The 23,335-nt window shown below is 43.4% G+C and overlaps 3 protein-coding genes across 7 annotated transcripts in view; 1 reads left to right on the forward strand and 2 right to left on the reverse strand.

Moving 5' to 3' along the window:
• The window catches only part of Smg6 (SMG6 nonsense mediated mRNA decay factor), a 251,623-nt gene extending 250,938 nt beyond the window's left edge, over window positions 1–685 (reverse strand). Inside the window, exon 1 of one of the 2 annotated variants that reach the window (XM_041663953.1) lies at window positions 490–685. In XM_041663953.1, the coding sequence (XP_041519887.1) occupies window positions 490–577 (88 nt within the window). In that variant the 5' untranslated portion in view covers window positions 578–685. Of the gene's footprint in view, window positions 391–489 lie in introns of those variants that run through there. The other variant, XM_041663955.1, reaches the window with a different exon arrangement.
• On the forward strand, window positions 237–21,342 carry Srr (serine racemase). 4 transcript variants are annotated; one of them, XM_041663964.1, is made up of 9 exons: window positions 237–262; window positions 7,727–7,952; window positions 16,145–16,316; window positions 17,326–17,452; window positions 17,638–17,741; window positions 19,950–20,069; window positions 20,160–20,234; window positions 20,636–20,845; window positions 21,089–21,342. In XM_041663964.1, the coding sequence occupies exons 3-9, from the start codon at window positions 16,149–16,151 to the stop codon at window positions 21,296–21,298; spliced, it is 1,014 nt and encodes a 337-aa protein (XP_041519898.1). In that variant the 5' UTR covers window positions 237–262; window positions 7,727–7,952; window positions 16,145–16,148; the 3' UTR covers window positions 21,299–21,342. The 4 variants fall into 4 exon arrangements, with proteins under 4 accessions (XP_041519898.1, XP_041519896.1, XP_041519899.1 ...); XM_041663963.1 differs by lacking the exon at window positions 237–262 and adding an exon at window positions 812–863; XM_041663962.1 differs by lacking the exons at window positions 237–262; window positions 7,727–7,952 and adding an exon at window positions 788–863.
• The window catches only part of Tsr1 (TSR1 ribosome maturation factor), a 12,966-nt gene continuing 10,102 nt past the window's right edge, over window positions 20,472–23,335 (reverse strand). The window contains exons 12-15 of the mRNA XM_041663961.1: window positions 22,444–22,560; window positions 21,920–22,060; window positions 21,757–21,831; window positions 20,472–21,652 (exon numbers count right to left, since the gene is read on the reverse strand). Of these exons, the coding sequence (XP_041519895.1) occupies window positions 21,474–21,652; window positions 21,757–21,831; window positions 21,920–22,060; window positions 22,444–22,560 (512 nt within the window). The 3' untranslated portion in view covers window positions 20,472–21,473. The remainder of the gene's footprint in view (window positions 21,653–21,756; window positions 21,832–21,919; window positions 22,061–22,443; window positions 22,561–23,335) is intronic.

Genomic DNA, 23,335 nt, shown 5'->3' on the forward strand with positions numbered 1-23,335 from the left:
CATTGGAAGCCTGCCTTCGGGAGGAAAAGTTGAGCAAGGGAAGTCCCAGCCTGTTAAGCTTTTCTCCTCAATTTCCCCAGCTCCTCCTCTCAGACGCGGAACAGAGGACTACGAAAGGTACACAGTCGATTCTTCAGGGAGCCGTACGTCCCGGGGCCTCTACCGGACCCCAGCACCCACACCAGTTCGTGTCTCCTCACGACTGAATCCAGGAGCCGGCGAGAGAGGGCTAGGGCGCGGAGGAACAACCAAGGCCGCCGCGGTGAGCAAGAGGGCGGAGGCAGGAACTCGGGCAGGGCTCTGCCCCAAGGCCCGAGTGTGCGGAGGAGCAGCCCCACAAGCTCCGAGGGGCCGCCCCAGGCCCCGGGGCGCCCTGTTGGGGGGGGAAGGGGCGGGAGCTCGCAGAGCCGCGGACGGGGCGGGGAGGAGGCAGAGGAGAGGGAGGCGGGGCGGGCAGGCCCGGCCCAGCAGCTGGGCGGCGCAACTCACCTTTGCTCCCGGCCTGCGGAGCCAGAGTGGCCAGGATCCCTCGCAGCTCGGACGCGGAGATCCGCACACGCTCCAACCCCTCCGCCATCTTCGCGGCGGCTGCTACAGCTGCTGCGACTCCGCCACCGCCGCGCGCAGCCAGGAAACCACGACGGACGGGCGGCGCGCGCTCACCCACTCCCACCCTTTTCCCCGCCCCCTCCTGTCGCCCTCCCTAAACGACGGTGGCCGCACTGGGAGCAAAAGCATTCAGCTCGTTCAATTAGGGTTATTCAGGCCGTAGAGACAGCGTGTGCGCGTGCGCTTGCGCAGAGGTGTAACGCTGGAAGGTACGCTGAGGCTTGGAGGTGGAGGTGCAGCGCCCGGGAGGTGAGGTGAGGCGAGGGCCGGTACGGCTCGCCCATGCCAGATGGGCTTTCGCTCCTAGGGATATCGGTATTGTTGTGGTGGCTACAGACGACACCGATTTTGGTCTAGGGCTCGGGTTCACAGAGACACCCTATAATTCGGCCTCCGATCATTTTAGGCCAAAGTCTCCTTATCATAAGCCTGAATTGTGGAGCTTAAAGATCTTTTAATAATGATTCTTATTATTGTCCCTATTTCTGATAAACTGAATCTCAGAGAATAGAAGAATTGCCTTGTGTAACAATTGGTTGTTCTAGAGTATCAAAGTCCATGACCGAGTTCGTCACCAAGACTTGTTGGAGGAGGTTGTGTGGAAGTAGAACAGAAGGAAATTATCATTCGATCTGGGAATTTCTGTATCACTGAAAAAAATTTAATTACTCTTTTGGAACTCATATTTATTCTCCCCACGCTCATCTTTACGGCTTTAAATATTCACTGAGGCTTGGTATTTGAGAAGCTGAGGCAGGAGGATTGCAAGTTCAAGGCCAGCCTGGACAATATAGTACATTTGAGGCCAGTCAGGGTAACATATTAGAAGACTTTGTCCCAAAAAAAGAAACAAAAAAATAATCAGACCAGAAGATTGGTACTTTATTTAGCCTCACTGACCATTAACTCCTATTAAAGTCTGAGGGGGAGAAGCTTCCTTCTCAAAGGCTACCTCTCCAGCTGTTGCTCCTTCATTACAACTTTAGACCCTCAAAAAATAGGAACCAGTTATTCCCTGATCACAGTATAAAAGATTTGATCCTGATAAAACTCAATTAGTTCCTGTTATGTGACAGATACTTTGCCATCAGAAAAGAAAGACAATGACGGGGAAATATTTCAATAGCTCAAAAGAAGGGGTATATAATTCGAATGGCCAGAGCAAATTGCAGCCTTTGCCCAAAGATTGTAGAGAAATAGAATTGAGATCCTGCGTGATGGTACATGCCTGTAACTCTAGCACTTGGGAGGAAGAGCAAAGTTCGGTGCTGTGGTGGCACCATTGAGTTCAAGACCAAACCAAAATACATGAGACCCTGTCTCCAGAACATAAGCCAGACATGGTGACACACGCCTAGCACCAAGGATACAGAGGCAGGAGGATCTCTTCACGTTGAAAGCCAGCTTGATCTACATAAATGAGGCCAGCTAGAGCTATGTAGTAAGACCTGTCTAAAAACAACAGGGAAAAAAATTTAAAACCCTAACTTGAAACTGTTATGGTATCACACATCTCTAACTCCATGACTTTGGATGCTAAGGCAGGAAGATACAAGAGTTCCAGACTAGCCTAGGCTATACACATACTCAAGGTACAGGTAACACTATCAAGAATCCAGAGTTTAAGGTCATCCTTGGCCAGCCTGGATTACATGATACCAAACCAAAAAAAAAAAAAGAAAGAAAGAAATTGAGAAAAGCATCCCTAATGCCACATATACTGGATGTTGTGGCAAAAGCCTGTAATCCCAGCAATTGAAAAGTACAAGGAGGGGCTGGAGAGATGGCTCAGTGGTTAAGAGCATTGCCTGCTCTTCCAAAGGTCCTGAGTTCAATTCTCAGCAACCACATGGTGGCTCACAACCATCTGGAATGAGGTCTGGTGCCCTCTTCTGGCCTGCAGATATACACACGGACAGAATATTGTATCCATAATAAATAAATAAATATTAAAAAAAAGAAAAGTACAAGGAGAAAGATTAGAAATTCAAGGTCATCTTTTTTTTTGTTTTGTTTTGTTTTGTTTTTTCGAGACAGGGTTTCTCTGTGGCTTTGGAGCCTGTCCTGGAACTAGCTCTGTAGACCAGGCTGGTCTCGAACTCACAGAGATCCGCCTGCCTCTGCCTCCCGAGTGCTGGGATTAAAGGCACGCGCCACCACCGCCAGGCTCAAGGTCATCTTTGACTGCAAATCCAGTTGAAAGCCAATATGGGGGGGTGAGGGCAAGCAATCTACTTTCCAGTTGAAGGCTTCAGTATGAAAATTGTTTGCTTTTGTTTACTTTTATCGAGGCAAGGTCTGTTGTTTCCAGGCTGGTCTTGAAGTCATCATGTAGCCAAGGAAAACCTTGAATTTCTAACACACTCTTGTTTGCATCTCCTACAAAATGGGATTACAGATGTGGTCCTATGTTGATGTGTCAGGTTAATGTTGTTCTGGGATTGAACCAGGGCCTGATACAGGTTGAACAAGCATCCTACTGACTGAATTATATCCTGAGCCCCAACTCTTATTTATTTATTCATTTATTTATTTTCTAGTCTTTAAGTCATGATGGGTTTTTTTTTAAAGATTTGTCTCACTTTTAATTAGTATGTATGTGTCTTTGTGTGCATACATCCACATGAGTACAGGTGCCTGAGGAAGACAAGAGGCATTGGATTCCCTCTGAAGCTAGTTACCGGCAGTGATGAGCTACCTGATGTGGGTTCTGGGAACTGAAGTCCAGTCCTCCACAAGAGCCATACTTGTTCTTAACCGCTGAGCAATCCTTTCAGCCCCACAACTTTTATTGTTAAAAATAAAAAAAAAGGAAAAATAATTTAAAAGAAGAAAACTTCTCTAGGACAACCATGGCCAATTTAATTTGATACTGTCAGTGATCAGACTAGAGAGCCTCTAAGTATTAAATCAAAACTCAGAGAAATTTACCTGAACTCAGGGAAAACACAACAAATACATAAGGATGAGTGATTATGAGCATGGGTCCAAAAAATTAATAATACAAGTTCCAAATTATGGTAGCTGACTAAGAGTAACAGTCAACTTACAGAAATAAAGCTACTTTTTTCTGTTTGTTTGTTTTGTTTTTTGAGACAGGATTCCTCTGTATAGCTTTGACTGTCCTAGAACTCACTCTTCAGACAAGGCTGTCCTCCTGCTTCTGTCTCTGCCTCCTGAGTGCTGGGATTAAAGGCGTGCACCACCACTTGGCTGAAAAGCTACTAAATTGATGGGGAAATTTTGAATTTTTAGTTTTAGAGGACTCATGAAGTATCTGGTAAAACAATGAGTAAGACTCCTAGCTTGGTGGCCAATGACTGTAATCCTAGCTACTCAAAACACCACGGCAAGAGAGTTCCATCCTCAAAGCCCGTAATGTAGGAAGACCAAGGCTCAAAATACAATTTTTAAAAAGTGGGAGGCTGGGGCATGTATGTGCATGCCTTTAGTCCCAACACTAGGGAAGCAGGGCAGAGGCAAACATCTCTGTGAGCTCAAAGCCAGCCAGCCTGAACTACAGATTAGGAATCTGGAGAGAGAGAGAGAGAGAGAGAGGGAGAGAGAGCGCAGCTATTTATAGACCAATATATATTATAGTTCTATCTATGTGTAGCAAAAACAATTTTTTTTTTTTTTTTTGTTTTTCGAGACAGGGTTTCTCTGTGTTTTTGGAGCCTGTCCTGGAACTAGCTCTTGTAGACCAGGCTGGTCTCAAACTCACAGAGATCCGCCTGCCTCTGCCTCCCAAGTGCTGGGATTAAAGGTGTGCGCCACCACCGCCCAGCAACAATTTTTTTTAAGATGTATTTATTTATTATTTATACAGTATCCTGCCTGTAGCCCAGAAGAGGGCACCAGATCTCATTATAGATGGTTGCTGGGAATTGAACTCAAGACCTCTGGAAGACCAGTCAGTGTTCTTAACCGCTGAGCCATCTCTCCATCCCTTGCAAAAACAATTTTATGGTTATGTAAATTTCTGTATTTGTTCATCAAGAAAAAGGTGGACTATATGCCAGATACTCAAAGTAGAGAACAGGTGCTCTGACAGCAGACGATTTGAAACTCTATATGTATCTGTAATGTTTTAATTCTTAAAATGGGGATTTAGTCACATAATATGTAGGTAATACAAAAACAGTAAAGCAGATTCAGATAATAGAAGACGAAGAAATTCAGTTTTTAGAAGTTAAAGTTGGAGGCAGGAGAGATGTTTCAATGAATAATTGCTGAACAATCATGAGGGCCTGAGTTCAGATCCTCAGAACCCATGTAAAAGCCAGGCATGATGGTTGCACACATGCAATCCCAGTGCTGGGAAGTGGAGACGGGTGCATCTTAGAGGCTTGCTGGCCAGCAAGTTCAGCCAAACTGGCAGGCTTCCGGGACAGTGAGAGACCTTGTCTCAAAAAAAAAAAAAAAAAAAAAAAAAGTGGTTACTGGCAAAATGGCTTTTGCCTCCAAGCCTGACAACGTGAGTTTAATTCCTGAAACTTACATAATAGAAGGAGAGAACGCATATACACAGAAATAGACAAATAAACTATTTTTTTACTTTTAAAGAACATAGTCACTAACAAGCTGACTCAAGCATATAAAGGTGCTTTGCCACCAAGTCTGATGAATTTGATCCCCAAACCTACATGGTAGGAGGAAACCAACTCCCCCATGTTGTCCTCTGACCTCTGTACATGTGCTGTTGCATACTTGCGCCACATAGATACATACAAGATAAATTAGTAAATGTTGGCAATTAAGAAATAGAGAGCAGTAGAGAAAGATGCCAACTTCAGCCTTTGGTCTCCACATACACAGTTCATGCATACACCACACACAGTTAGAATTGTACAAATTACATAAAACCAAAGTTAATGACTACAAATTAGGCAAAGAATTCTAGCCACTTGTAATCTAAAGAAAAATTAAATAGCTCACAGAACAAAGAAGTAAATAGGCCAGGTATTGTAATGTGTGTGTAGTCCCAGCTAGTTGGGAAACTGGTGACTGCAGAAGCATCACTTACCCAGTTCAAAGTCCAGCCTGAAAAACATAGCAAGACCTCCTCTCAGAAAAAGTAGAGGCCAGAAAGAAGACTCAGCAGTTATGAACACTGCCTGCTTTTCCAGAGGTTCATATGAACCTGAGTTCAACCGTCAACACCCACTTAAAAAGCTAAGAATGAATGATCTCATAGGTTTGTAATGAAAGTTCAGGGGAGATAGAGACAGCTGAACTCTGAGGCTCACTGGCCAGCTAGCTTTAATCAGTAAGCCTCTGTTCCCAGTGAAAAACTATGTGCTAAGAAGAAAAAAACCAAATAAATGAGCTATAGGGGGCTGAAGAGATGGATCAGCAGTTAAGAGCACTGGTTGCTCTTCCAGAGGTCATGAGTTCAATTCCCAGTAACTACATGGTGGTTCACAACCACCTATCATGGAATCTGATGCCCTCTTCTGGAATAAAGGCATACACGCAAATAGAGCATTCATACAAATAAAATAAAAGGTAACCTTTTTAAAAAAAAATTATTTATTTATTATGTGTACAATATTCTGTCTGCGTGTATTCCTGCAGGCCAGAAGAGGGCACCAGACCTCATTACAGATGGTTGTGAGCCACCATGTGGTTGCCGGGAATTGAACTCAGGACCTTTGGAAGAGCAGGCAATGCTCTTAACCACTGAGCCATCTCTCCAGCCCAAGGTAACTTTTTTTTAAAAAGAAAAAAAAAACCCTATAGCCGAGGTAAATAAACTGCTGAGGGATAATACCTACCTAGGGTTCATTCAGGGTTCACTCCCACTCTTGTGCACATGAGTGCATCTGTGCACACGAACACCCATGGACAATTTTACATCCTGACCACAGTTTCTCCTCCCTCCTCTCTTCCCAGTCCCCCATTCCCACCACCCCTCTGCCTCCCCCAATCCACTCCTCCATTTCTATTGAGAAAAGGACAGCCCTCCCATGGATATTGACAAAACAAGGCTTATCAAGTTGTAGTAAGACTAAGCCCCTCACCTTGTATTAAGGCTGGGCAAGGCAACCCAGTATAAGGAATAGAGTCCCAAAAGCCTGTTTAAATAATGGGCTGGAAATATGGCTCAGTGGTTAAGAGCACTTTTCCTCTTCGAAGGACTTAAGTTCAGTTCCCATCACCTATATAACGTGACTCACAACTGTCTATAACTCCAGTTCCTAGTGGGTAGGACATCACACACACACACACACACACACACACACACAAGAAAACGAAAGAAAAGAAAAGAAGGGGGCTGGAGAGATGGGGCAGGGGTTAAGAGCACTGACTGTTCTTCCAGAGTTCCAGAGTTCAATTCCCAGCAACCACATGGTGGCTCACAACCATCTACAGTGAGATCTGGTGCCCTCTTCTGGTCTGCAAGGCTACATGTAGGCAGAACACTATACATAATAAATAAATAAATCTTGAAAGAAAGAAAGAAAGAAAGAAAGAAAGAAAGAAGGAAGAACTGGGTGTGGGTGTGGCTGTTCACCTCTTCAATCCCAGCATCTGGAATACAGAGGCAGGCAGATCTCTCCGAGTTCCAGAATAACCTGGCCTATATAATGAGTTCCGAGGTAGCCACTGCTACATCCCAGCAAAAATTTAATTACGTTATTTATTGTGTCTGAGCTCACATGTGGAAGTTAGAGGATAACTGCAGGTGTTGGTTCTCCCTCCACCATGTGTGTGCCAGAGTTGGCAGCCATCTCTCCAGCTCGCTCCCTTTTTCTTCTGAAAACTGCCTGTAATGCCTACCTGGGAGTTTGGTTTTGTTTTTCCCTCCTTCGTTCCCTCTTACACTTCTGTTTTCCATCAGAAACAGAGACTTGAGGTGATCACTATTTTGTTCACTGTCATTAACAAGATCTTTCTCGTTTTACCTTTTTTGTTCACTTTAGTACCCAGTCATTCTTCATCACTTCTTCTTGAGTGGCTTTAATGTGCTTGACAGATGTCTTTAAATATACATGTATCTTTGCATAATATATAATGTTTTATGTATGTATTTTAAATGTACATAATTGATATTGTGTTATAGATCTCATTCTGTTTCTTTTTCATGTTTCCATAAATTACTTCTATTACATAGTATTTCCTAAATGACCTTTCACCCTTTGCCACATTGGTCCTGGGCCAAGATGGGCCAGTCAAAGTCCTTACCCAGAATTTTTTGAACTGAAAGTGAGAGAAAATCCCTCTTCAGTGTGGAAGCCATAAAATGTAAAACACAGGAACTGTCAGCAGCCATGTGTCCTGTTGTGCGGAACCAGCTGGTCTGCTGTGAAAAGGAAGCCGACATGCCAAAGGCAGCAGAGGTGAGAAACTGAGACTCATGGAAGCTCCCAAGCCCCAGGTTGCAGTTGTTGCTGAAGCTCCATATCCCCTCCGTGGTGTGCCCAGCCCTTCCTCAGATTCCATGAGCCAGTGAACCCGGAAGCCCTCATCCTCTGCCTAAGCTGCTTCAGACTGAGGCTCTCTCACTTGCAAATTTGTCAGTCAGGGTCGCCAAGGAACAGAACTGAAAGAATGAAATATGTGTGTGCATAAAGGATATGCATTAGAGTCCCTGGTAGGCTGAAGTGGCTAATCCCACAGTGGCTATGTCTTGTCAGAAAAACCAAGTACATGGTAATATTTAGTCCACACTAAGTTGGAATCCTGAAGAGGCTGGCTCCAATACCCACAAAAGAATGCCTCAGCAGTAGGGTAGATGAACTTGCCAGCAAGAGTGAGCGCAAGCAGGCAAATAGCAGATGTTTCCCTCTTCCATGTCTTTCTGTGGGCTCCCACCAAAGGTGTGACCCAGATTTAGGATAGGTTGTCTCACCTCAAATGTTCCAATCAAGAAAACCTTTGCCACGCATGCCCAGCTGCTTGGGTTTTAGTTGATTCTGGCAAAATCAAGTTAACAAGGGAAATTAGTCATCACAACCAATAGGCCTAAGTATAACTGCTGTTACCTCTTATTTTCAGTTTGTTTCAATTGTGATAAAATATACATAAAATGTACCATTTAACCATTTTCTGAGTGTGTGCTTTTTGTTGTTTAATGTATCCTGTTACATACCCAAACCCATTTATACCTATTAAACAGCCCTCCACCGTCCTAAACTCAGCCCATCTACTACCCTTTCTTTGAATTTTCTTACTATAGGTATCCCACATCATTGGAATCATGTAGTGTTTGCAAATAGCCTATTTCTCTTAGCATAATGTTCTCAGTGTCCATCTGTGTTACAACATGTCAGAATTTCCTCCTATTAAATATGACTTACATTTTATGTGCAAATTGCATATGCATGGACATTTGTATGTTAGTGGCCATAGGCTTCTTTTGGTTCTTATAAATAATGTAGCTATGAATATGGGAGTGCAGAAATCTCCTTGGTTATGGGGTATTCACCAGAGAAGACGATTAGGCATGGGTTTAAGCCAACGAAAAGTCCTTATTAGCTGGTCTGTAACTACACTGGGTGTTTGGATCCCAGTGTAGCACTGAGCCTTCTTTAGGGTGAGCTTTTAAGCTCTGGGTAGACATACTTCAGGTAAGAAGAACAGTTAGCTGAAGCAGAACTACAGAGGCAGTAGTTGTAGAGACTTTCCCATCACTATGGACTTTGATGGAGTAGGCCTTTGTTTTAGTGTTGGCAGGCAGTCCTGAATACATGCTGTGTTTTACAGCCTAAATGGTAATTCCATTATGGAGTCATTTGTGCAAAAGTCTGGGCCTCTGATACACCTTGATGAAACACAGCTTTTGGTTCTTTGATCTACCTCGAGGGGTGGAATTACTGGTTCAGGTGATAGTGTATGTCCATTGTTTTTAGGAACTAGTGTAGTGTCTCCCATAACACCCTGATTACTCTATTCGGACCGGTACACCTGTTTTCCCACTTCTATCTGCTCTGGCCTAATGCTATGGTTAGAGGTGGTGCCCACTGGAGTTTTGATTTGCATGTTTCTGATGATTTGTGATTCTGGGTATTTTAATGTGGTCATTGGCCATTTATATATCTTATCTAGGGAGCTTTCAGGGTTTTTTAGGTTTTTATGTTTTGATACAGTACTCATGGTAGCATAGGCTGGCCTGAAACTCACAGGGTAGCCCAAAGATGACTTTGAACTTTCTTTTTTTTTTTTTATTTATTATGTATACAATATTCTGTCTGTGTGTATGCCTGCAGGCCAGAAGAGGGCACCAGACCTCATTACAGGTGGTTGTGAGCCACCATGTGGTTGCTGGGAATTGAACTCAGGACCTTTGGAAGAGCAGGCAATGCTCTTACCCTCTGAGCCATCTCTCCAGCCCCGACTTTGAACTTCTTATCCTCCTGCCTTCACCTGATACTAACTTGCTCTATCACCTTGTTTTGTGCAGAGCTGGGGATCAAACCCAGGGCTGCCCTCATGCTACTAGGCAAGACCGTATCTGAAGGACATCTTTAGTCCCTTAAAGTTTGTGTTTCCATAAAAGGATTTTTTTCTCTCTCTGCTTTTGCCATTCACTCCTCCTTTGCCTCTCCTGTGTACTGAAATTCCTCTGTATTGGGCTCCTTGGTTAAATTTTTGTCCCTTTCCTTTTCACTGTATGCAGTAGTGAGTGGTTTTCTGAAAACGGGGTATATCCCTGTGACCCTATGCCTTGGAAGACGGAGCCAAAATGATCATGAATTAACATCAAAGCCAGTTTAGTCTACATAGTAAGAACCTGTGTCCAAAATTGCAAAATTTTATTACATATATATGTATCCTAACATGGCACTTACCTGATCAGAGTATAGTATTCCACAGCCCTTAAAAAATTAAAAGCTGGGGGCTGGAGAGATGGCTCAGAGGTTAAGAGCATTGCCTGCTCTTCCAGAGGTCCTGAGTTCAATTTCCAGCAACCACATGGTGGCTCACAACCATCTGTAATGGGGTCCGGTGCCCTTTTCTGGCCTGCAGGCATACACACAGACAGAATATTGTATACATAATAAATAAATAAATAAATATTAAAAGCTGAGTGTAATCCTATACATCTGTAATCCTAGTACTTAAGTAGAGGCAGGGCCGGGCAGTGGTGGTACATGCCTTTAATACCGGCACTCGGGAGGCAAAGGCAGGTGAGTCTCTTGAGTTCAAGACCAGCCTAGTCTACAAAGCTAGGTCCAGGACAGCCAGGGCAACACAAACCCTGTCTCGAGGGGGAAAAAAGAAGAAGAAGTAGAGGCAGGATCGTCAGCAGTCCATGGTCATCCTGGAGCTACTACATACCAAGTTTCAGGGCATTGTAAGCTACCCAAGACTCTGTCTTTAAAGGAAAAAAAAAAACAAATAAAAACAGGAAAAAAGCATACAAGGAAGAGTGTCTTAAGTAATGTAGCCTTGCTCAACAGCAGCAGGGCTGTTTCAAGGGCAGAACTGTCCAGGAATGTATTGACCTGCACTTGCATGAGGGGCTATAATCATCTCATGGGCCCACAATATTTAGTGTTCTTCATTGTTTTTTCCCTGAGATAGAGTCTCACTTTGTAATTACCACACCAAGAATAGATTTCATGTTTTATTTTATCCCATGTGTATGAGTGTTTTGCCTTGCATGTACCTGGTGTCTGAGGAGGTCAGAAGAGGAGGATCTTGGATCTTCTAGAACTGCAGTTACAGACAGTGTGGGTGCTGGGAACTGAACCCAGGACCACTACAAGACCAGCTAGTGTTGACTGCTGGACCATCACATAGCCCTATTATTTTTCTTGGATGGTTTTGAGGGCTTATTTTCTGACCGTGAAGCAGCACCAGGGAATTATTGTATGAACTATGTTTATCTTTGCAGTTTTGAGTTTCCCAAGAGGATCTGATGTAATGAAAGGTTTCTAAGGTTCTGTGTGGTATCTGTGTGAGCCCTCAGCCCTGGAACTGGCCAGAGCCTGGAAGGCGTGAAGAAGAACTAGACCTATAGCTGTCATTGCTTCTGGGATTTCCCACACAAGCCTTTCCTTACTCATGCCAAAAGAAACTCTTCAGTTCCTGTGGAAGCTGATCTGAGAACTGAAGAGCAGTTAATTTTAAAGATACTCCTTGAAAAACTACCTTAAGCCATATCTGAAGTTAGAAAGAATAAAAAGTTAAGGGACACCAGCTGTAGAACTGCTAGGACTTGCAACAGAGGCAGCTCAGTTCCAGAATGTATGTGGTGCACATGAGCTCACACAGTCATACCCATGCGCGTACATAATACATCTTTTTAAAAAGAAGATCCCTGAGTTCTTGGATCCCATCTTCTACATGGGGGAGTGGGGAAAACACTTTAAAAGCTAACAAAATAATCTACTAAAGTGTCTCATTATATAATAAACATGCAAAAGTCTTACTCTTCATAATCATATAAGATTATCAGTACGTGCCAGGCAGTGGTGGCGCACGCCTTTAATCCCAGCACTCGGGAGGCAGAGGCAGGCGGATCACTGGTAGTTCGAGGCCAGCCTGGTCTACAAGAGCTAGTTCCAGGACAGGCTCCAAAGCTACAGAGAAACCCTGTCTTGAAAAAAACAAAAAAAAAAAACAAAAAAAAAAGATTATCAGTAAGTAATCTTGTGGTAGGGGCTGGAGAGTTGGCTTAGGAGTTAAGAAAACTAGCCGTTCTTCCAGAGGACCTAGTTTGATTCCCAGTATCCATATGGCAACTCACAACCATCTGTAATCCCAGTTCCAGGGATCTGATTTCTTCTGGCCTCCCTAGGCACAGGGCATACCTGAGGTATGCATACATATACCAAGGTAAAACATTCATCCACATAAATCTAAAAATATTTTTTAAAAAATGATATAGCAGGGGGCTGGAGAGATGGCTCAGTGGTTAAGAGCACTGACTGCTCTTCCAGAGGACCCGGGTTCAATTCCCAGCACCCACATGGCAGCTCACAACTGTCTGAAGATCAGTTCCAGGGGATCTGACACTTTACACCAATGCACATAAAATAAAGTTAAATAAACCATAAAAATATTTAAAAATAATGATATAGCAGGCTGGATAAAGACTCTTGGAGGTGCCTGACAATCCAAGTATAATCCCCAGGACTCACATGGTAGGAGAAAAGAATCAACTCCCAAAGTTGTTCTCTGATGCCATGTCATGGGCACCCACCCCAATACACTTTGGGAATAAAATTTAATAAACATCAATATAGCAAGCCAAGCAGAGGTGGTACACACCTTTAATCCCAGCACTTAGGAGGCAGAGGCAAGCGGATCTCTGATCAAAGCCAGTCTGATCAACAAAGTGAGTTCCAGGATAGCCAAGGCTGCATAGATAAACCTTGTCTCTTCCCCTCACCCCACCCCTTAAAAAAGAAAGAACAAATATATATACATAAAAGGCGGAGTGAATGGACAATCCCTTTAGATACTGTTGTATGAACTGATACAGTCATCTTGGCAGCAGTGTCAAAACTGACAGTTACTACACTAGAGTGATACCAGATGTCTTAGAACTGTGCACACCTTTAGATAAAATTTTGGAAACTCTGAGGAAGCTGAGCCATATGGAGCAAGAAAATGTTTGATTTTAACAGTCAGGTAGGGCTGGAGAGATGGCTCAGTGGTTAAAAGCATTGCCTGCTCTTCCAAAGGTCCTGAGTTCAATTCCCAGCAACCACATGGTGGCTCACAACCATCTGTAATGAGGTCTGGTGCCCTCTTCTGGCCATACACACAGACAGAATATTGTATACATAATAAATAAATAAATAAATATTAAAAAAACAGTCAGGTAATATATATGTTTTTTTTAAATATTTATTTATTATGTACACAGTGTTCAGCCTCCATGCCTGCAGGCCAGAAGAGGGCACCAGGTCTCATTACAGATGGTTGTGAGCCACCATGTGCTTGCTGGGAATTGAACTCAGGACCTCCGGTAGAGCAGTCAGTGCTCTTAACCTCTGAGCCATCTCTCCAGCCCCCAATATATATGTTTTTGAAGCATACAAAATTATTTATTAAAATGGCACTAAAGCACCAGACAGTGGTGGCATATACCTTTAATCCCAGCACTCAGGAGGCAGAGGCAGGCGGATCTCTGTGAATTGGAGGCCAGCCTGATCTACAGAGCTAGTTCCAGGACAGCCAGGGCTGCTAACAGGGAAACGCTGTCTCAAAAAGCAAAAAAAAAAAAAAAAAAAAGGCAAGAAAGAAAAGAAAAAGGCACTAAAGCCAGATGTATGATGTAGGCCTGAAATCTGAAATCTCGGTGCTTGGGAGATGGAGGCAGGACAGTTAGGATTTCAAGGTTATTTGCTACATACCAAATTTGAGGCCAATCTGGGCTACATGAGACCCTTTCACAAAAGCCAAACTAAATAAAAAGTGAAAAAGGCTAGGACTGAGGCAGGCATGGTTGGTTCATACTATAATCCCAGGGATCGGGAGGCCAAAGCAAGAGGACTGATGTAAATTCAAGGACACCCTGGGGGCTGGAGAGATGGCTCAGCGGTTAAGAGCACTGACTGCTCTTCCAGAGGACCCGGGTTCGATTCCCAGCACCCACATGGCAGCTCACAACTGTCTGAAAATGCAGTTCCATGAGATCTGACACCTTCACACCAACAAACATAATAAAGTTAAATAAATAAAAAAAAAAGTTTAAAAAAAAAAGGACACCCTGGTCTACTCAGTGAGTTCCAGACTAGCCTGTGCTATAGAAGCAAGGTCCTTTCCCAAAAGAATAAAAATTAACAATACAGCCAGGCTTGGTGGCACATGCCTGTAATCCTAGCGTTTCAAAAATGAAGGCAGAATAACCAGGAATTCAGGTCATCTTTGGCTACATATCAAGCTTGAGCCCATCCTGGGCTATATAAGACAAACAAAACCTGTAAACCAGAAATATTGGCTCATGGCTAATTTTGGCAATCAGGAGGTAGAAGCAAGGGGAGTGTGAACTTGAGCATCATAGCCTGGCAGAATCACCCAAAAAGTGAAAACAAGATGGCTGATGAGTTAGGAGTGCTCACTGCCATTCCTGATAACTTGAGTTTAGTTCCCAGCAATCGCAGCAGGCAGCTCAGCACAGGCTCCAGAAATCTACTGGCCTCAGTGGGCACATGCACACATATACATGTAACATACATTTAAATCGACATATAAAATTTTTACATCTTTTAGCCGGGTGGTGGTGGTGCACGCCTTTAATCCCAGCACTCGGGAGGCAGAGGCAGGTGGATCTCTGTGAGTTTGAGGCCAGCCTGGTCTACAAGAGCTAGTGCCAGGACAGGAACCAAAAGCTACAGAGAAACCCTGTCTCGAAAATCCAAAAAAAAAAAAAATACATCTTTTAAAAATAAAAATCAGCTGGGCGGGGGCTGGAGAGATATTGTATACATAATAAATAAATAAATATTCTTAAAAAAAGACATGCGTAAATAAATAAATATTCTTAAAAATAAGTCATGCGTCATCGCCGCCCAGCTGATTATTTATTTATTTATATACTTATTTATTATGTATACAATATTCTGTCTGTGTGTATGCCTGCAGGCCAGAAGAGGGCACCAGACCCCATTACAGATGGTTGTGAGCCACCATGTGGTTGCTGGGAATTGAACTCAGGACCTCTGGAAGAGCAGGCAATGCTCTTAACCTCTGAGTCATCTCTCCAGCCCGAGGATGCATGACTTTAATCATAGCACTTGGGAGGCAGAAACAGGCAGATCTCTGAGTTCAAGGTCAACCTGATCTACAAAAGCCAGTTCCAGGACAGCCAGGGCTGTCAGAAACCCTGTGTCAAAAAACCAAGGGGAAAACCAACTTTTTTTTCTCAAAATAACTTTTGTTCATGTTTTTACTCAGTCTCAATATGTAACCCTAGCTAACCTGAAGTGTACTGTATAGACCAAGCTGGCCTTGGACTTACAGAGAGATCCACCTGCCTCTACCTCCATTGTGCTGGGATTAAAGGTATGAGCCACCACTCCCAGATCTATTCATATGAGTGTGTATGTTGGCCATGCATGCCAAGGCACCTGTGTGGAGGTCTGAAGACAACTTGAGGGAGTCACTTCTCCCATCATGTGGGTTCTGGGGACCAAACTTCGGTCGTCAGGCCTGGCAGTAAGTGCCTTAAGCTGCTGAGCCACCTGAAAAATCTAAGCCAGGTACAGTGGCACATAGAAGTAGTCCCAGCAATCAGAAGGCTGTGACAGGAGGATCTCTTGGGTTTTATTCCAGTCTGGACAACATAGTGAAACTCTCAAAAACAAAACAGCAGATGTAGAGGCACAAGCAGGCAGAGGCAGGCGGATCTCTGTGCGTTCAAGGCCTGGCTATACAATGATGAAGGTGCATATCTGTAGCAGTACCAAGAGGTTTGCGTGGCAAAGAGGAAGTTCCTGTCTGAAGAGAAACCCCAGCATCTAGTAGTGGGCACAGTTCCACATAGCACCACAGCCCCCAGGCTCTGCTCCTGTTTCAGTTCTTTAAACATCGTTTGGACTGTGCTTTGACCCCTTGTCTTGTTCCTGGGTTTCAGAACCATGTGTGCTCAGTACTGCATCTCCTTTGCTGATGTTGAAAAAGCCCATATGAACATTCGAGATTCTGTCCACCTCACGCCAGTACTAACAAGCTCCATTTTGAACCAAATAGCAGGACGCAGTCTTTTCTTCAAATGTGAACTCTTCCAGAAAACTGGGTCTTTTAAGGTAAAAATCCATTTTGTTTGTTTTCCAATCTGGTTTTTTTCTCCTGTCCACTAACGGGGTGGCTGGTAGTAAACAAATGTCTTTTTGCAGTTTCCACGTCCTGGGAAACATTTAGAACATTGCTAGGTCTATTTCACACAACCTAAAATCCCTTAAAATTCCGGTCCCATGAATAGTCTCTAAATAGTTAAAGGTGTGCACCATCACCACACTTGGATGTATTTTTGTACAGCTGTACAAAGTTGTGTATTTTAAACAGAAGAATCAGTAATAAGATTGTCCTTGGCTACATAGAAAATTCAGTACCAACCTGGGCCACATGAGACCCTGTGTTTAATTTAGTTTTGGTTTTTTGTTTGTTTTTGTTTTTTGAGATGAGGTTTCACACTGTGTTCCTGAATGTTCTAGAACTTACTCTGTAGACCAGGCTGGCCTCAAACTCAAGAGATTCTCTCTGCCTCCCAAGTGCTGGGATTAAAGGTTTGCGCCACCACCACTCAGCTAAATATATATATATATATATATATATATATATATATATATATATATGGGTTTTTTTGTTTGTTTTTGTTTTTCGAGACAGGGTTTCTCTGTGGCTTTGGAGCCTGTCCTGGAACTAGCTCTGTAGACCAGGCTGGTCTCGAACTCACAGAGATCCGCCTACCTCTGCCTCCCGAGTGCTGGGATTAAAGGCGTGCGCCACCATCGCCCGGCTATATTTTTTTAATTTACAAAGTAAAGCAGTTATAATAAGCTAATTTACTATTGTGAAAACTATTCTGTAAACTTGGTGTGCATGCGCCGCCACCACCCGGCCTGCTCAGTATTTTTGCTGTGCTTCAGTTTATTGCTTGGGAGCAGGAGGCTCTACCACATAGCCTGGGTGCATGGCAGGCTGTTTGTGTAAATACCCTCTACAGTTTGCACAATGAAACAGGTGAATTCATTTCTCTGAACATGTCCCCATTGTTAAAATGATACACTGTTTGTAATTCAACATTTCTTTCAGATCCGTGGTGCCCTCAATGCCATCAGAGGCTTAATTCCTGACCCTCTGGAGGGGAAACCCAAAGCCGTTGTTACTCACAGCAGTGGGAACCATGGCCAGGCTCTCACCTATGCTGCCAAACTGGAAGGTACTAAGTTTCTCAGGGTCCAGAGTAGTATCAAAGAGTGGGAAATTACCCTAATTATAGTAAGAGGGATGACAGCCATGGAAAATAAGTTTCCAAAGGAATTCCTGTTTGCTCATAAGCAAAATGATACAAGTTTCTCTCCTAGAAGCACCTCATACTGTCTAACCATGTTCTTTCCCTCCCAGGGATTCCTGCTTACATTGTGGTGCCTCAGACGGCTCCCAACTGCAAGAAACTGGCAATACAAGCCTATGGGGCCTCTATAGTATATAGTGAACAGAGTGATGAGGTAAGGAGTGTTCAGCATCACTTAATAGCTTCACTTGACAGGCTATCTGCCTCCCTTACTGGAAGCTTCCTCTTTGCCTTAGCGTGGCCAGCCTTTTCCCCATCTGTCCATCCTCAGCATAATGCGACTAAAGCCAGGCATGGTGGCATATGTCTATTCTAGCACTCAGGACACAGAATGGCAACTTCCAGACCAGTCTGAGCTACAGAGTAAGTTTTTTTCCTCAAAGAATACAGCTGGCTATGGTTGCTACTTGTCTGTAATCTCAGCACTTGGAAAGTACAGGCGGGAAGATCAGGAGTTCAAGGTTATCCTTGGACACAAATTCTAAGACTAGCCTCAGGCAGGTCTACTTGAAACCGTGTCTCCTCGGATGGGTGGACGGATGGGGAGACTTTAAGACAGGGTCTGTCTAGATAGGGCTATCCTAGAACTCACTATATATAAAGTAGGATGGTTTTGAACTGAGAGAGATCCATCTGCCTCTGCCTCCAGAGTACTGGAATTAAAGTCATATGTATCTTGCCCAGTCAGAAATTAAATTTTTCTTTTTATGTGCAGTAGTGTCCTGGCCTGCATGTATGTCTGTGTGAGGGTGTCAGATACGCTGGAACTAGAGTTACAGTTGTGAGCTGTCATGTGGGTGCTGGGAACTGAAACTGGTCCTCTGGAAGAGCAGTCAGTCCTCTTAGCCACTGAGCCATCTCTCCAGTCCCAGAAATTAAATACTTAAAGATGTTTCACCTATGCTTCAGCAGCCCAACTTTCCTCCCTGGACATCAATAATTTTGTCTAACACCACATTCCTGACCTGACTCCTCTCTCCCCATTCCGGTCTTCCTCACCTCATCAAATAGCATCACTTCTCTTTCTAGTTGTTCAAGGAAAAACAAAAATCTTAGGTAACTCCCAAACACCACATCCAGAACATGTCCTCTCAGATTAAAAAAAAAAAAAAAATGGGGGCGGGGCTTTGAAGCTGGCTAACAAGCAAAGACACCTGCTGCCAAACTTAACCCAAGTTTAATTCCTGGACCCAAACAGCTTTAGCAGAGGACTCCCAGGTCTCTGACCTCTACACATATGCAAAATTGAATAGATGTGATAAAAATCTTAAAAAGAAAACCAGAACTTTTACAGTCCAGCCCCCCCTTCCTTTTTTTTTTGTTGTTATTGGAGACAGGGTTTCACTGTAGCTTTGGGGCCTGTCCTGGATCTAGTTCTTGTAGATCAGGCCTGCCTCTGCCTCCCAAGTGCTGGGATTAAAGGCGCGCTACCACCGCTGGCTCAGTCCAATTCCTTTTAACAGCTCCTACCATTATCACCATAGTTCCACCCAGCATCAGTTCTAGCTCTTGTAGTCCAGGTTGGCCTCGAACTCAGAGATCCACCTGCTTCTGCCTCCTGAGTGCTGGGATTAAAGGTGTGCGCCACCATCACCGGGCTATGATTTATTTTTATGTGCATTGATATTTTTGTTTTTGCCTCCATGTATGAGGGTTAAGGATTCAGCAAAACTGGAGTTACAGTTATTTTTTTTTTAATATTTATTTATTTATTATGTATACAATGTTCTGTCTGTGTGTACACCTGAAGGCCAGAAGAGGGCACCAGACCTCATTACAGATGGTTGTGAGCCACCATGTGGTTGCTGGGAATTGAACTCAGGACCTTTGGAAGAGCAGGCAATGCTCTTAACCTCTGAGCTATCTCTCCAGCCCTGGAGTTACAGTTATGAACTGTCATGTAGGTGCTGGGAATTGAACCCAAGTCTTCTAGAGCAGCCACTGAGCCATCTCCTCAGCCAAGGGCTTTGTTTTGATCTGGTGCAGGTGCCTTGTAAGCACTAAGCACTGTCATAGCCACTAGAGTTCTTGGGATGGTCTAACCATGCTGTCTTTCTGCCTCACCTCTTACTGTATTATCCTCTACCTTAGCAGTTCTCCAGAAAAGGCCAGGTAATTCTACCTTGTACACTTCACATTCATTAACACCTTCAAACATTTTTAAAGATCCATAGCTTGTTCATGTCACATAATTAAAGCCCCTCAGCCACCCAAAGAAAAATCTATTTTTTTCTCACAAGCACTCAGACATACCATATTTATGAAAATGTGAAAAATCCATTGTCTTTGAAGTGTTAAGTGACCGAATTGTACTTTTGGGGACTCACTGTGTCAAGTAAGCTACATTAATGCTACCTTCTAGTCTAGAGAAAAGGTCACTCAAAGAATTATGCAAGAAACAGAAGGCATCTTGGTCCATCCCAACCAGGAGCCTGCAGTGATAGCTGGACAAGGGACAATTGCCCTGGAAGTCCTGAACCAGGTAAAATGCCATCATCTCATTTGGCCAATAGAAAAGTGGCTTTACATATATAAAACTTTATTAATTGGCTTATTTATATTTTTACTAAAGGTTCCTTTGGTGGATGCACTGGTGGTACCAGTAGGGGGAGGAGGAATGGTTGCTGGAATAGCCATTACAATTAAGGTGAGAAAACTGTTAAAAGGACTTCCTGGATTAGGACCTGTATCACACTGCATTGTGGACAGTTTCCCACCATGCCCCCAAATTACTATTCTTTTGTGGCCTCCTTTGCCTCACTGTCCTTTTCATGTATGATAGCACAGCATAAAAGCAATTGAGGATGAGCAGCATCCAAGTCCACCTCACTAAACTATTACTCTCCCCAAATTATTAGAACCAGTTGTAAATCAGTCAATTAAGTCAGTTATCAGATACAACTTTTATTAAAGTGCTTCAAGGTCATTATTTCCATTTTGGTATCAAAAGAAAGCCCCTTCTGGAACATGAAAAATGTGTCATCTAGTATGCCTTCTTCAGTTATGCAGGCAAAGCTGCCAGTGTACAGTCTCTGTTCCTCTGCCCAGGCCCTGAAACCTAGTGTGAAGGTCTATGCTGCCGAACCCTTGAATGCAGATGACTGCTACCAGTCCAAACTGAAAGGAGAACTGACTCCCAATCTTCACCCTCCAGAAACCATAGCAGATGGTGTCAAATCAAGCATTGGCTTAAATACTTGGCCTATCATAAGGGACCTTGTGGATGATGTCTTCACTGTCACAGAGGACGAAATCAAGGTAAGACTGTGATGAGAAAACAGCAAGTCTAACTTCCTAGGCAAAAGAAATTTATGAACGGAGGATTAACTTAACACATGGGGACCCTGACAGCAGCAAACAGAGCTAGGCTGACTTGTATATGCACTTTATTAGCAAGCACAGTCACCGAAACAAACCCACACATCTACTTCATTTGGTGTCCAGAACTTAACCTGCTATATTGTTTGTTTAATCAATCCTTACTCCTTTCTGTGCCAACAGCATGCAACCCAACTGGTGTGGGAGAGAATGAAACTGCTCATTGAGCCTACTGCTGGTGTTGGATTGGCTGCAGTGCTGTCCCAGCATTTCCAAACAGTCTCTCCAGAAGTGAAGAACATCTGTATTGTACTCAGTGGTGGGAATGTAGACCTAACCTCCCTAAACTGGGTGAAGCAGGCTGAAAGTCCTTACCAGACTATTTCTGTTTAAATTCATGAATTGTCTCTAGATGAAAATTGTTTTCAAAATCCTAATGGAGAATATTTTAGTAAGAGTTATAATTTGGCGACCAAGTAATAGTGTAAACAGCTGAAATAGAAAGCAGACTGCCTTGTCACAACCCACACTAAGTTCTGGCTGCAGCAGACAGAATCCACTGAATCAATTATTCCATGTCCACTTCAGATGCTGCTGAGGAGACCTCACTTTTCACCCACGGTACTGGCTCTGGTACATATGGATCATAAGTCCATTTGGGGAAAACTCGCTTATAGAGATTCATTAATACTGTATCCTGAGATTTTAGCTTCCCATCAAAACTGCACTTCATATGGCCATGGGTACCTAGAAGGAAAACAGCAAATTGGTTAAAGTAAAGCAGGCATAAAAGCAGTGAACTTTACAGCCCAATAGTCCCTTGGTAACACTGAGGATTCCCAGACTCTTACCTAGAGGCTCCTTGATGTGTCCCCTGCGGCCCCACTTGGTTCTCAGTTCCACAGGCTTAAACCACATCACATCCTCTTAGAATGGAACAGACACAAAATCAAACAGCGTCAAGCCTGTCTTCCCACCAAAGGGAATCAGATCCCTCTTGTGATTCATGCCTACCTCTGTTGAAGAACATGTAACGCACCACTGCCATCTTAGTACAAATTTTGAACGGATGACCACTCAGAACAACTCTCTTGATGACCATCCTGTCTGGATCCACTGATAACAGGTGGCCTGTAGCAATGAGGCTGTGCACTCCTATGAAAGGAGAGCAGCAGTTAATCTACAGGACACGCCCTTCAGCTACTGCTCTCATCTATTTTAAAGACCCATGCGAGACATTCTCGGAGAAGTGTACTGTTTGTTACCTTTCTGAGGCCACAAAAGACCAATAAAAAAAATTTCTATTGAGCCTGTCCCCCAAACCCACCTTAAAAATAGTACTCCAAGCAGTCTCTACTCAAGTGTGCCAACAGGAAAGAGCTAGCTTATCACCTGGGCTTACTTACAGCCTCAATGAGGTTGAAATTGGTATTTGGAAAAACCACCAGCATACCTTAATATAGTTAGACCCCAGGTCTAATTACAGAAAAGTTATGGTCCTCGTAGGTTTATCATTTACCATTTAGAATTCAACATACCGTTGCTTCTCTGCTTGAAAAGTAGCACAGATGCAGGAGGAAAAGTGATTGGCGCAAACACTGTCACCACTAAGGCAGCATCAGCAGTCAGGAATCTCTGAAATTTATGTTTATCAGCTTCCATAGTAAGGGTCCAAAATAAATAGAAAGAAAAGTGAAAAGCCTTGAGAAACCATAAGCAATGTAAAGGCTGTCAAAAGCTTTGCTGCTGCCACACATAGACCCACCTTTTAAAGTTATAGTAATGCTATAGATCTACATCATATTCTCAGCCTAACTTTAACTCTTAACCAAAAGCACCGGTGTTTACGATTATGTTTTTATTTAACTATGTGTCTGGGTATGGGTATATATATATATATATATATATATATATATATATATATCCATGTGGGTATGCATGTGTAGGTGCCTCTAAGCTGATCAGTGTGGTAGGTACTGGGAACTGAACCAGGTCATCTGTAAGCTCCAGTCTGCTTTATTTAGAGACAGGTTTATGTATTGCATGCTGGCTTTGAACTTACTGTGTACCTTTCTCCATATTTCTCAAGGGCTAGGATTACCAGCTTCATCTTGTGTTTCTCTATACTACTCTCATTTTTTCCCCTGCATAAATACAACTAAAACATAAAACCTAGTCCCATCAGTAATTTTTCAACTGGAGATAGAATTAGAGCTTAGACTACGGTTGGCATTGAAAGAGCCCTCCAGGTAATCTGATCTCACTACAACCAAAACTTTTACTCAGGCTGACTGTGCAGCAACTCAGTCTCCAGCAGAAACATCTTCTACCCAGAAAGCCTCTTTTGTGTTGGGTACAGAACAGTAAGCTAACAGAAAAGCTCTGTTCATCTGCAAGGCATTTATTATTTTCTTAAAATAATAAAAGCTT

Source organism: Microtus oregoni, unplaced genomic scaffold (genome assembly GCF_018167655.1).
Source record: "Microtus oregoni isolate MIOR12 unplaced genomic scaffold, Mior012 000015F_ref0000493, whole genome shotgun sequence".
In the NCBI taxonomy this organism is placed as follows: Eukaryota; Metazoa; Chordata; class Mammalia; order Rodentia; family Cricetidae; genus Microtus; species Microtus oregoni.